Source organism: Babylonia areolata, chromosome 2 (assembly GCF_041734735.1).
Source record: "Babylonia areolata isolate BAREFJ2019XMU chromosome 2, ASM4173473v1, whole genome shotgun sequence".
NCBI classification, from domain to species: Eukaryota; Metazoa; Mollusca; class Gastropoda; order Neogastropoda; family Buccinidae; genus Babylonia; species Babylonia areolata.
The window spans coordinates 37,865,311-37,879,994 of record NC_134877.1 but is presented as its reverse complement, the minus strand read 5'-3'; the positions used below and the strand labels follow the sequence as shown (position 1 = coordinate 37,879,994).

General features: G+C 38.7%; 1 protein-coding gene across 1 annotated transcript; it reads left to right on the top strand.

Moving 5' to 3' along the window:
• The first annotated feature begins 6 nt into the window (after positions 1-6).
• On the top strand, positions 7-14,475 carry LOC143300998 (uncharacterized protein C6orf163 homolog). The gene is made up of 4 exons (XM_076614979.1): positions 7-471; positions 1,702-1,904; positions 11,713-11,915; positions 13,952-14,475. The coding sequence occupies exons 1-4, from the start codon at positions 321-323 to the stop codon at positions 14,385-14,387; spliced, it is 993 nt and encodes a 330-aa protein (XP_076471094.1). The 5' UTR covers positions 7-320; the 3' UTR covers positions 14,388-14,475.
• The last annotated feature ends 209 nt before the right edge of the window (positions 14,476-14,684 follow it).

Genomic DNA, 14,684 nt, shown 5'->3' with positions numbered 1-14,684 from the left:
GACTTCGTGGACGATCATGCGAAGTTTGTTTCTTTGAACTGATAGTTTGCTGCGTTTGTTGCTCAAATCTTTGATGATTTTGTAAAACCAGCAAACGGGCTCTACAAATCCCGTCTGGTGTGTGATACTGTGAAACAGGGAAATTTTGAGAACCAAATCCGTCTTCGTGAAATTTGAACGATGTGGAATCTTACTGTTTGTTGATTTTTTTTTTTTTCTCTCTCTCTTTTTTTTTTTTTCACATCACACGCGGCTTCTCAGAAGTTCATATCTAAGCGAGTGAAAGTTCTGTTTGTTGCTTTTTTTCACAAGGGATTTGGATGCAAAAGATGAATAAAGACAATTTAAAGATGGATTTGACAGCATCAGTTAAATTCCCTCAGTTGGCACCAAGGTATCAAGGTATGCCGAGAAGATATGAAGAAACAAAGCCGGTTGTCATCCAGGATTTTACCCACAGAAAAATCTTAGGTAAGGAAATCTTGCATAGCCTGGTGTTTCACATTCAATATTAATACCAATAATACTAGGGTGAATCTTTAAAATCCCACAGGTTTTGACCAAGCCAGTATTTTTACCCACAGAAAAATATTTTCTTGGGTGAGGAAATTTTGCATAGCCTAGCGATTCACATTCAGTATCAATACCAATGATACTTGGAGAGTCTTTAAAATCCCATAGCGTTTGACCTCCCAGGATATATCTTCAGAAAACACACACACACACACACACACACACACACACACACACACACATATTTAGATAATGTCATCATGATAACCCAAATATTAGTATCTGGGTTTCTAAAGATTCATTCATTTCATATTAAACAAAAATCAAGAACTGCATTAGAGGACAGAGTGAAAAATACTAAGAAAATAACAAATATCATAGATATGTATGTATACAGTATATATATATATATATATATATATATATATATATATATATATATATACAGACAGATGTATGTATGTATAGATAAATAGAAAGATATATATATATATATATATATATATATATATATTCTTGATCAATCCCAAGTTTTTAAAAACAGGACACGGCACCATGAGGTGTTGGGCTCACTAGATGAAGCAAGTTATGCAATTATAGAATAAATATTGAATCCAGGCCCAGATGCCTTTGTATTTTCATATTTTCAACATGGGCAAATGAGAGCTTTTTAAACCACCACCCACCCTTAACAAAAAAATACAGTATTAAAGGTATATGTGAATGTATGGATATTAGTTATATTCAGCCTTTTCAGGTTTGAATACTTTTAATGTCTGTACCAACCCTCATATGATTTGGCTGATGGGAAGCTGGAGGAGGGGGCCTATGAAACATTACACTGGCACCACCAAAATTCATGACAACACATTGAGATGTGCTGCAAAAAATGCCTATTTTTATATTGGGCATATGTGATTCAAACTCACAGATTGACTGCAAGCTCAGCATTCAGCCAACTGAGCTAACCAATCATTGCAAAATAGCAGCTGACTGAGACAGTGTTGACTTGTTTTGGGTTGTTGTTTTTTAAATCATTTTCAAACAAACCCTTTTATAATGATAAAGTATTTGTGCATGAATAAGTTTGTAGTGGATGATATGCAGTGGTTTTATGTTTGTAGAGGATGACATGACATCAACAGGAATTGCTGCTGACCTCTTCCTCTGTTTCCACTTGTCATCCAGGTATTGGCTATGACATTCAGTCTCGGCTCCTGGACAGGCTCGAAAGAGAGAAGACTGAAGCTATTGAAGCCACAGAAGTGGCCACATGGGAAAAAGCGGAAAAGAAAAAACACAGTGCTGTCAAGAAAGTCCGTGATGAGGCAGCCAAGAAAATTGAAAAAGCCCTGGAGCAGCAGAGTAAAGATCATGAACAAAGGATCAAGGTAAATTGTCATTGTTGAAAGATTTTTTAAAAATTTTATTGAAGCTCTTCTTTATTCTTGTTCTGTGTTTATCGTCTGTAACTTTCATTGTCCATGCACTGTTATTAATATTTAGGTGAACGTCTATATGTATCCTGATGTGGTCTCAAAAAACAACTATGGCCACCTTTTTTTCTTTCTTTTTTTTTTTTTTTTTTTTTTAAAGAAGTGCCAGTACCAGAAAGAAGCCAGGTCTCTGTGACTGAGCTGTCACAAAGTGACTAATGTAAATCTCTTCTCACAGGCTGTCCACATAATCTTCTTCAGCAAATTCAAAAACTTCAAAACTATGCTGCCCATCTGACTCTTAGAGTCCTATGTACTATCACAATTCTACCCACCTCCATACACTACTCTGGCTCCCAATTGAAGCAAGAATTAAATACAAAGTTGCGTGTCTCTGCAGTTCTGCTTTCAACTCCACAGGACCTACATATCTTTCTTGCGTTATCAGCGCATGCACTCCCTCAAGAACTATCCTCTCTTGCTCTGACTGTTACCTTCTGAAACGTCCTCATGTCAATACAAAAACCTACGGTGAATGTTCTTTCCTCTTTGCTGCGCCTCATATCTGGAACAACCTTCCTCATATTATCCATGTATCTGATTCTATCTCAGCCTTTCACTCTTCACTAAAAACTCATCTTTATAAAACCTATCTATGTGTACTGTCAGCTTCCTTCTCTGTCACCATCCTTGTCAGCTCACTGGATGCATAACGAATGAGAGAGGGAGAGTGCAGGGGCAGGAGGCAGTGGAGGGGTTTTGAGAAAGAGTGGTCATGAATAATTCATGTAATTTGAATTTTTACTTACATATAAAGCACTGTGAGCTCTGACAGAAAAAGGGTCATGTATAAATGTTAATTATTACTATTAGTTATTATTATTATCATTATTATTATTATTATTATTATTCTTGAAACCCAACAGTCAAACCATTTAGCTGTTGTACCTTCATTGAAATTATAATTATAAGCAACTTACTGGGACTGTAGGTGCAAAGCTGCTTTAAAAAGATAAAAAGATATATTGAATAAAGAATCACTTTCACTGATGTAATAAAACCCACAGGATATAGGCTTCATCTTAAAGTCTTTTTTGATGGCACTGGTACAGATAATGCTCAGTATTATGACTGATTATAGACTTTGTGATTATTTTCTTTCTTTTGTTTATGCAAATGCAAATGATGAGAAAGTATTAATTGGATGTATATACAAAAGTCCAAATTCATCAGAACAGAACATTGAAAAGTTATTTGAACTGATAGAATCTAAAGAATTGACAAATTTTGACAAAGTTTGTATTATGGGTGATTTTAATTACCCAGCTATACAGTGGGATGGTTTGTGGACAGGCCCTTCCGATAATAATCTTATAGAATGTCTGAGAGATGCTTTCCTGACTCAAAAGTGGCAAGACCAACAAGAAATAGGTCAAAGACCTAGCATTGCAGATCTAGTAATGGTGAACAATACCAGGTTGGTAAGTGAAATCAAACACCTAGATCCTCAGGGAAAGAGTGACCATGACATTCTGGTTTTCCAGTTCCATATTTCAGTGGTGAAGTTAAAAGCAGAAATTAAGTATAAATTTGATCTAAAAAAGGAAAATTATAATAAAATAAGAGAAACAATAAATAAAATGGATTGGACATACATGGAGGAACAAGATGTTAACAAGTGCTGGAATGATTTAAAGACACTAATACTTAAATCTATGGATAAACTTATACCTAAAATTACAGGTAGACAAAAACAGAAATTAAAACCCTTATGGATGAACACAAAAATAATGAGAAGCATCAAAAAGAAATATAAACTATATTAGTGTTTCTTAAGAACAAAAACAGGTTACTCATATTTATGTAATGTAACAGAAAGGAATAAGTACTGTAAGCTCATTAAAAAAGCTGTAAAAGAGTATGAAAGAAACACAGCAAAAAACGGCAAATATAGCCCAAGAATGTTTTGGAAGTATGTGCATGAAAGAACTAAGAACGGGAATAGGAGTACTGAAAAAAGAAGATGGTAGTTTATCAGAAACAGTTAGGGAAAAAGCAGAAACTTTAAATAATTTCTTTGCAAGTGTTTTTGCGAAAGAGACTGTTACGAATTTACCTAACCTTGGAGAAAGTTCCAGATCAGGAAATATTAATGTATGTGATCTAAGGGTCACCCCTATGGCAGTTGAAAATAAATTAAAAGCTTTAGACCCATATAAAGCACAAGGACCAGACCAAATACCTTCAAGGAACCTAAAAGAGTTGAGCAAAGAGTTGGCTATTCCATTGAGCATCATCTATAATAAGTCACTTGAAAGTGCTTCCATACCAAACGACTGGAAGATGGCTGACAACTATTTACAAGAAAGGGTCAAAACAAGAACCAGGTAATTATAGACCAGTGAGCCTGACATGTATAGTGTGTAAGATTTTAGAATGTTTTATTAGAGATGCAATGATTTCGCATATGAAAATAAATAACCTTTATGTAGAATGTCAGCATGGCTTTAGACAGAATAGATCATGCATAATGCAACTATTAGAAGTAATCAAAGATCTGACTAAAATGACAGATAGCAGTAAATCTATTGACATAATTTATTTAGACTTCAAAAAAGCATTAAATTCTGTTCCACATGAAAGACTGTTATTAAAACTAGCCATGGTATCACTGGTAACTTACTGAACTGGACAAGAAGCTTCTTAACAGGTAGAACACAATCAGTTAAGATAGGAGAAGAAAAGTCAACTTGTGCAAACGTAATCAGTGGTGTTCCACAGGGCAGTATTCTTGGATCAGTACTTTTCACAATATATATAAATGATCTTCCTGATTGTATATGAAGTATGTGTAAAATTTTTGCAGATGACACTAAAATTGATGGTGATGCACGCAACAATCACGCATTACAGACTGATTTATATACACTACAAGAATGGTCTGACAAATTGAACCTTTATTTTAATGTTTCAAAGTGTAAAGTAATGCACACAGGGAAAAGAAATCCAAATAACAATTATCATTTGAAAATAGAAAACACCACACAGAAAATTGAGAAATGCCATCGTGAGAAAGACCTTGGAATAATGTTTGACAATAAACTTTCCTTTGATACACATATTGATAATATTATAAATAAAGCCAATCAAATGATTGGTGTAATTAAGAGAGCCTTCAGTTATTTAGACAAAGATATATTTTTCAATTTATATAAAGCATTAGTTATATAGACTGCATGTGGAATATGGTAATACTGTGTGGCGCCCATACCTTAAGAGACAATCTATAGCATTAGAAAGGGCCCAAAGAAGAGCAACAAAATTATTAAAAGAATGCAAGAATATGAGTTGCCAACAAAGACTTACATATTTAAATCTACATTCACTAAAAGGTAGAAGAGTAAGAGAAGATTTGATTAAAACGTATAAGATATTAAATAACATAAATGATGTAAATGCAAGACATATCTTTAGAATGTCAGACTATGATAGTACAAGGAACTCTGTAAAGAAAAATTGTTTAGAACACTGCAACACCAACATTAGAAAAAATTCATTGGCTAACCAAATTGCACAAACATGGAATGCACTACCAATCGAAGTTAAATTTCCACAAAATATTAACACGTTCAAAAATCTCCTTGACACCAACACCATCTTAAAAGAAAAATTTTTTGACTATGATGAATAAAACAAAGTTTCTTGCAGAAGTGTACTTGCATACACCGCCCAACAACAACAAGCAAAAGATGAAAAGATCAGAAAATGGTCTGTTTAAGATATTTCCTTTGTTCCAGAAAGTTTAAGTGCCTAATATCAAGAAACAAATAACACAATCAAGAGTCATATTTATGCATATATTTTGTCAGTATTCTCATGAAAGGAATGAAAATGAAATATAATTTAGGTGCGTTTATCACGCGCGCACACACACACACACACACACACACACACACACACACACACAACACACACACACACACACACACACACACACACACACACACACACACACACACACACACACACACTTATGACTTATGCTTGCACACACACATGTGTATACACATGCTCATACACCACTCACACATTAACCGGCTTATTTCATTTATGTATAATCTACTTTATCATGAAGCAATTTTTATTCTTTATCAAAGCTACACATTAGCAGAAAATAGACTGAGTAGCACCTTACAGTCTATTGAATATCTTACTTTTCCCGCAGAGAGAAATAAAGAAATAATGTTTGAATATATCTATTGTTCATGAGAATAGATAAGAAGATAGGGCAATAGCTATTAAAATGATTATCACAGCAAACTTTGGCACGCTCAGTAGCACAATAGCTATAAAGAATATCACAGCAAACATTGGAAGCGTGCCAATGGCTCAGTGTTTGCTATAACTGACATGCTGCTTCATTCAATACAGCGTAAGCCATACACACAAAGACATGACTGACATGCATGACGGCTTAATTTCAATGGGGAACCACAGCTTGAAGTATCGCAACAGGAGTCGGCATGGTTGTACACACGGTTCGGTCACAGAAACAAACTGAGTCGGAGAGAGAGAGAGAGAGAGAGAGAGAGAATGTGTGTTTATGGACTCACAAGTACGCACTAACCAATGTACATGCAAAGTTGTCTTGGGGCCCATTTTACTTTATTAGATAGGTGGGTATACCGGGTAGGTAGGTAGTCACGGTACAAACCTGCCTACTGATAAACTCAAAGCAGTTTCACCACTGAGTTAGCAGCCAGACACTGAGCGGAAAATCAGGTGATTGTTCCGGCGTTTCTCTTTCAGTTGGGGGATCAATATCATGTCTAAAACGCCGATCTTAATACACTGACACTCAGGTGACTGAACGTCATCTTCTGACAATAACTCTGTAACAAGGTGTTCAGCATGTGCCTCAGTTGTAGTCAATATACATTTTTTTTTTAAGAAGAAAAAAAAAGCAACATCGAACTATGTCAGTTCATCAAAACACAAGCTTGCTTACAGTTTGTTTACTGCCGATCACCACTAGTGTCAGTGTGTAACAGGATAGTAAACAAAATTCTACTCAAATTCAGTTTGGCTGACAACATCCTTACCTTGAGCCTCCGCTCCGATTTGGAGTTTGACTTTCTGAGTTTCTCCACTGCTTTTTATACCCAGCAGACCGTTGCGTACACCATCTCCGTCTTTGTGCGTGTGTGTATCCGTATCCGTGTGTGTGTGTGTGTATGCCGCGCGCAAACGTACGTGTACTGTGTATGTGCCGTTTGTGCCGCGGCGCGTGTGTGTGTGTGCCTGTGCGGTGTGCCGTGCGCGCGGCGTGTGTGCCGCGGCGTGTGTGTGTGTGTGTGTGCCGTGCGCGCGGCGCGTGTGTGCGTGTGCGCGCTCGCATGTACCGCGTACGTGCATGTATGTGTATGTGTGTGTGTGTGTGTGTGTGTGTGCGTGTGTGTGTGTGTATATATGCAAGTGTGTGTGTGTGTCTTTCTGTCTACATCTCTCTCTCTCTCCCTCTCTCTCTCTGAGTTTGACGTCTGCGTGAGATGAAGCAAATAAAAAAGGAAAAACAGGTGTCGTCCAAATTATAAAATGACGCAGGATACTTTTTTCTGGAAACGTAACGAAACACAAATTGAACCAGTCCTGAGCTATGGAGCGGAAATAAGGGGACTCATGACAAATAATCAAATGGAAAGAGTCCGTACATACTTTCAGTTCACAATGAAGCGCTTTCTTGGTGTCCTATTAGTCACCAAACACTACAATGTATGGCGAAACTGGCAGGTACCCATTGCATATTAAATCAATTGTAAACTGCATGAAATATTGGCTCAAACTTACTGGACCACCAACATCACGATTATGGAGGCAAGCATACAAGGTGCTGCTGCTGCAAGGGAGGAGAAGGGCAAACAGAATTGGGCATTCCACATCAAGAAAACACTAACGGAATATGGATTCGGTCTGGTCTGGATGTGCCAAGGAGTAGGGCACGAGAGCGGCTTTGTATCTGAATTTAAAGATAGACTTATTGCATGTTACAAACAAAACTGGTACGGAGAAATATAGAGAGCATTGATAGGTATAAATTGTTCTATTCATTTAAATCAATTTTTCAAACGGAGAAATATATCGAGATCGTAACAAACAAGTGGCACAGAATCTGTCTTGCGAGGCTCAAATTGAGAGCACTTGGACTGAACGCCAACATCCCCTTGCCCAATGTGTGGCGAAAGCCCAGAAGATGAAAACCATTTCATATTTGACTGCAAAAGATACGAAGAATTGCGAAGAAACTGTACCCTTTTCAATACAGCTCCAGTGCAGAGAAAAGATTTGCTCGGCATACTGATGACAGAACATGAAGATATGATACTCTCACCGTAGCAAAATATGTATCCGAGGCAGTAAATATACGCAAAACGTCTACTGTCGGTCCAAGTTAATACTCATTAATTAATTATAAACTTAGTATGGGTTCTATGAGGGAGAAAAAGGCACAGACAAAAGGAAGGGTTACATTTGGATAGTCAGTTTCGACAATGTATTTTTCTGATGTGCTATATGTTTTATATGTACTTTGTTATGTGTTCGTAAATATATGATGTGTGTCGATGTCACATGCTTAGATAATTATTATTCGGATTATGATATGTACTTTGTTTCCTGTGTACTGTTCAAACCTTAGAGACGAACGACTGGGGGGAAAATGGCACAGTATCCGCCTGCCACATAGACATTTTAAACAAACGACAAAATACCAAAGTGCCGCTTATCCCTTAATAGTTTAGTTTACTTTGGTTATGTTTTTCCTTTCTATTCCGTTTTATTTGTTTTGCACCATTTTTGTTCTGATTTGTACCTACTATGTCACTAGAGCTTTACAGCTAATGACATTAAACATTTCAGTGTTCAGTGTTCTCTCTCCCTCCCCCCCTCCTCCCGCCCCCCCTCTCTCTCTCTCTAATAGACCTTTATAAATCGAGTTTGGCATCCTCCGGCACACACTGCTGGAACGATCATGCCAGACACCTCAAAGAACCCTTTTCAATCACAACATTCAAAGAAAAACTTGGACAGTACATGCGTGCCGAAAGCCAGACCGAAAATCTGGTATAATATTGTCACTGACAATCCTTACAAACTATGTCGAAATGCGTCAATCAGTTGATCACGCCATAGAATATTGTTTTCAGAGATCTAATGTGTTCTCCTTACAGTGGACATAAACTAACGAAATCAAACTCAAGTTTGGTCATGTCTACGATTTTGTATACTCACATGTATTGTGAACCATCCTCACCTTTTTTTTTTTTCTTTTTTTTTTTTTTCGCACTGACATATCTTTACATCTCTCTCTCTCTCTCTCTCTCTCTCTCTCTCTTATAATGTGTCCATTACCCGTCTCCTTATTTGCTATCTCGTATGTCTCTTACATCAGTGTTTTAAATTTTATCATTTCTGTGTTAGTTTCTCTCGAATCATTCATGTGTTGCATTCCTGCTAGGGTTTTGTTGTTGTTGTTTTTCCCTTGGTGTGTGTGTGTGTGTGTGTGTGTGTGACTGTGTGTGTGTGTGTGTGTGTGTGTGTGTGTGTGTTACTCGTTTCCGTTTCGTACAGATGTGAGTGATGTTGTGTCTCTCCGGCAGTTTGACGCTGTGTTATACTTGTACATTATACGTGTATTAAGTATAGCAACATTTATATGCGTATATGTTTGCGTGTCTCTTAGAACAACGGCAGATGTGTAAATCGGCCAAAGTGCTAATGTCTTCACCGTTGGAAAACTCATTCATCATTCATTCATTCATTCATTCTCTCTCTCTCTCTCTCTCTCTCTCTCTCTCTCTCTCTCTCTCTCTCTCTCTCTCTCTCTCTCTCTGCCGTTATCTCTTTTTTTTTCTTCTTCTTTTTCATTTTCTATCTACTACTTCTTGGCTGTTTTCAATTATTTTGAGGGCTTGGTGAAAAGAAGCTTGTAGCTTATCCTTTTACCTTCAACAAAACATTCAAGTTTGAGTATGAGTTCCTGCAATTATAACTCCCCCCCAACCCCACACCCCGCACACACACCTCCTTCCCCTCCCTGATAATTATAATATGAATGTTATCTTGTGGCAGCTGATACACATGTTCGGTTTACAATGGTGGCAGTTGAAAAAGCCTCTAAAGGCCATAATGATAAGGCCATTACTGTGTTAACGTGGGATAAGACTTGACAGTTTTATGACTTTACAACATGTATTGCAAAACAGGTCAGTCATGGGGAATGTCAGCCTGGGTGTCTGAGTGTCATCCCAGTTGTGTAGTGTGTGTGTATGTGTGTGTGTGTGCGCGCGCGCGCTTCAAAAGCAAACAAATAATCCCACTTTCTTCATTGGATTACATGTGTGTCAGAGAGAGAGAGAGAGAGAGAGAGAGAGAGAGAGAGAGAGAGAGAGAGAGAGAGAGAGAGAGAGAGAATGAATTAATGCATTTTTATTTCTGAGGGTAATAGAATAACATTAAGCAAACAATTGCTTTATTTCATCCAGCCTTCCAAGGGCTGAGAGAGAGAGAGAGAGAGAGAGAGAGAGAGAGAGAGAGAGAGAGAAGAAGAAGAAGAAGAAGAGGTAAAATCAAATCATGTTCCTGACAGCCCATGTGACAGCTGAAAATCCCGTATCATGTTAAGAATTTGATTGAAACAACATCGAAAAGACCACTTGGAAACAAAGTTTGTCAAAGTCAATTAAACAATGTCCGTCATTTAAAGTTTGCTTATCGTGAAAATGTTCTCAACTCTACGGTAAACTCTATATACTTGGGAACATTCCTAGCGCTAAACACAGGGCTGCAAAGATCATCTCACTGATGCAACTCGGCCCGGGTGACAGTATCAGCAAAAGGCCAGACTGTTTTGCTTAGGCTCTGAATCAAAATTAAAATCAAACCGTTCGTCCAAGCCCGTCTCTGCCTTCCGCTTTTCGCTAAGAACTCATGTTTTCATAATCTTCCTGTGAAACATTAACAGCAATCTCTTTCTTCCGCAATAACGCAACAGACATACATGCCAAACTGTCAAACTCACTGTGCATGTATGAGGTATGAGAAGGGGGGTGCGGGAATGGGGGGTGGGGGGATAGAATAACTGTGGTCAGGAATGGTTCATTCCAGATGTAATGTGCAACTTTTCTGTCGTGTTAAGCGCCGCCGTGGCCTCTTTACTTGAGAAAAAGGGGCGGGTTTTTTGTTTTGTTTTGTTTTTCATATGTATATATATTTTGTTTGAGGGGGTTGGGGGGGGGGGGGTATGATAGTCAGTTGTGTCCAACTATGACCATGAGAACAGCAAAGGATGCAACTCCTGTCCCAGCTATCTGGGTTAGAATTTGATTATTGTGGAGAGTGTCTTGCCCAAGTTACATCCCCACTCTCTCGGCCAAGAGGGTTTTAGGACAGTCGGCGTTGGGATGGTTCCCAAAAGGCTAACTAGCTTCCAAGGCTGCAGCACTAAGAGCACTAAGTGCAGTCTTGCCTCCTAGTCCTTCACAAAAGACCAAGCTATAAATGGCTTCCCATTGCAATGGAGAAACCATTGAGCATGAAGCTGTCACTTTGCTGTTCACCCAAATGTAAGCTTATGTATATCTGTGATATAAGCGAAGCATAGGGATTATTATTATCGTCATTATTATTATCATCATCATCATCATTATTGTTGTTGTTATCATTATGATGATGATGATGATGATGATGAACAATTCACTACGCGCAGGAAGAGGTCATTCGGGTGGAGATGGCCATGCAAAAGCTGGCCATCGAGCAGGTGCAGGAGGAGCGAGCCAAGGGGGAGAAACAGCTGGCCCAGGCAGTGCAGCAGGTGGAGGAGAGATGCGCCACAGAGCTGGAGCAGGCAGTGGCCCAAGCACGCCAAGAGGAGCGCGACGTTGCTGCCGAGAACATCAAGGTTTTAAATGAGTAAGTTATATAATATAATATATGTACGGAATGTATATATACACACCCAACTCTAACGCCCTCTCCCCCCCCCCCACCCCCCCACCCCAACCCACCTTCGAGGAGAGTAGTTTGGTTGTGTGTGTGTGTGTTTTGATTTTTTTTTTTTAACTCCTGACCAAGAAAGGCAATATCACACACGCGCACGCACGCACACGCACACACACACACACACACACACAAAGCATGCATAGCAGTTATGTACTTCTCTCTCTCTCTCTCCCTCTCTCTCTCTCTCTCTCTGCGATATACACACAAGCACACACACACACACACACACACACACACACACACACACACACGGTCTTTTTTTCTTTTCTTTTTTTTCACATACGGGAACACATTTAATACTGACTTACTGACTAACTGAGAAAAACCACAACAGACCCTAACACCTTCCAAGAATATACCCCTCAAATTCTCAACATGCAGCACTGACTGCTAATGACAATGCTGAGGAAAACGCACACCCTAACACGGACTTCATAACTGGAGCATGGGATTAGCGCTCACTGGCGGATCACACGTCCCCCAGATAAGCCCTGGAACTTACAGGCTGAGCCACAATACTAGTGCTCATATCCCTGTCAGCCTCAACTCCCTTCGCGCTTGCTGGAGTGGAAAATCGGTGTAACAACAGCATATTGACGGTCGACGGAACACTTGCTCAGTGCTAACCTGAACATGGCGGCGGCTTAACCTTTGTCGCCACAGCCATTCAGAAGGGATTATATTATATATTTTCCACGGTGAATGGACGCATAGCAGTTTGGCATAACGTTTTGCTTAATACAAAAAAAAAGTGTACTTCTACTTCTGTGAAATGCGTTTGAAATGTTCAATCTTTTGTTCTCTTTTTTTTTTTCTTCTTCTTCTTTTTTTCTCACCCTTGCAAACACTATTCTGTCAGTCCTTTTTTTTTTCCATTTTACACGAAACACTGTTATAATCTGAGTGTTACTTACAAAATATTGGATACTGTAAACAAACAAACTTTGGTAAGAAGGAATGGTGGAAACTAGTTAATTCGTTTCTTAAAAAGAAAAGCATAGACTCGAATGAAATCCCCCCAATTTTATACAACGGTAATATCTGTCATACAAACAAAGGAAAGGCAGTAACTTTTCTTTTCTTTTTTATTGATCAGTTCATTTTGGATGGTGAGGATGATGAACTGCCCAATAAAACCTTTCCGCATTCCAGAACTAAAAGAAATAATTTTAACCACTACGTGTGTGAAGGAAGTTTTTCTCAATTAAAAAAAAAAAGAACAAAACAGTAGGGCCAGACCTAATTCATGATACGATATTGATTGCATCACTTCAAGTTATTCAGATCCCTTGACCACTTTTTTTTTAACAGAGGTCTAGATGAAACTAAGTTTGTTCGAGTATGGAAGACTGCTCATGTAAACCCTTTACATAAAATAGGATCTAGTGATACTTGCAACAATTATCGCCCAATTTCTCTACTTAGTTGTGTGGGCAAAGTTTTTGAAAGGTGTATTCATCAACATGTTTTCAATTTCCTGGTAATTAATAACAGTATTTCCCCCTCACAGCCTGTATTTATCCGTGGTGATTCCACCGTGAATCAGCTTTTATGCATATATGGTGATTCATGTCTTTCATTTGATCGTAAAGTTACAACACAAGCAGTATATTTTGATATCTCAAAAGCATTTGATCGTGTTTGGCACAAAGGACCTATTTATAAACTGAAAGTGAATGGTATTATAGGGAAACTTACCAGAATGTCATTTTAATAAGACAGGATATTTGATGACAAATGTTTTCCCTAAAAAATAGAAAAAAAATGTCCTGTGCCGAAGAATTTTTTTTATGTGCATAATTACGTTTTGTGCTCAAAATCAACACACACACACACATACACACACACGCGCGCGCGCGCGCGCACACACACACACACACACACACACACACACACAACACGCGAAAAAAACAGCAACAAAAACTGATTTTGTTCTCTTGCCATAGGAAACATGAGGCCTTGATTGAAGACCTGCGGAAGGCTCACGTGGTCGACATAGCCCAGGAGCTAGCCCTGTTGACGGTGAAGAAGGACCAGGAGCGAGACGAAGCCGTCCAGAAAGCCCGCGAATACGAACAGAAGCTTACCAAAGACATCGTGTCGAAAATGACGGCGAAGTTCGAGGCCGAAATCAAACAGGAGTCCGAGAAGATCTACGACAAAATCATCCAGATACAGGACCTGAAGACGCAGCTGGACAGCGCGGAGAAAGAGAAAGAACGGCTGGCGGAATTCCTCCACACGACGCGCTTCTGGTTTCAGGACTTCATCGACCGCGTCCAGCAGGTGCAGAAAGGGTATGCCGACTTCATATTGCCTCCTGCCTACATCGAGGAAATCGAAAGGGGTTTGATGAATGCACAGCCGGCGGTGAATGAATGATTCAGTCAGTGATTCTGCATCTCCTTTGGTCCTTCGCTAAACTAAATTTTGAAAATGATTAAAAAAAAAAAAAAAAAAAAAAAAACTAACACAGGGGGTTTTTTTGGGGGGAGGGGTTGGGGTTTTGTTGTTTGTTTTTTTTCAAATAAGGATTGGTTGTGAGGGATGGAGGTAGGGGGACACTTTTCTTATTGTTTGCAGTGATTTGTGTCTGTGGTTAATATCTGGCTTGAATTTTGCCCACCTTGAAAGACTTGAACAAAAGATTTGTGAAACTGGTTATGAACGATGAAGACA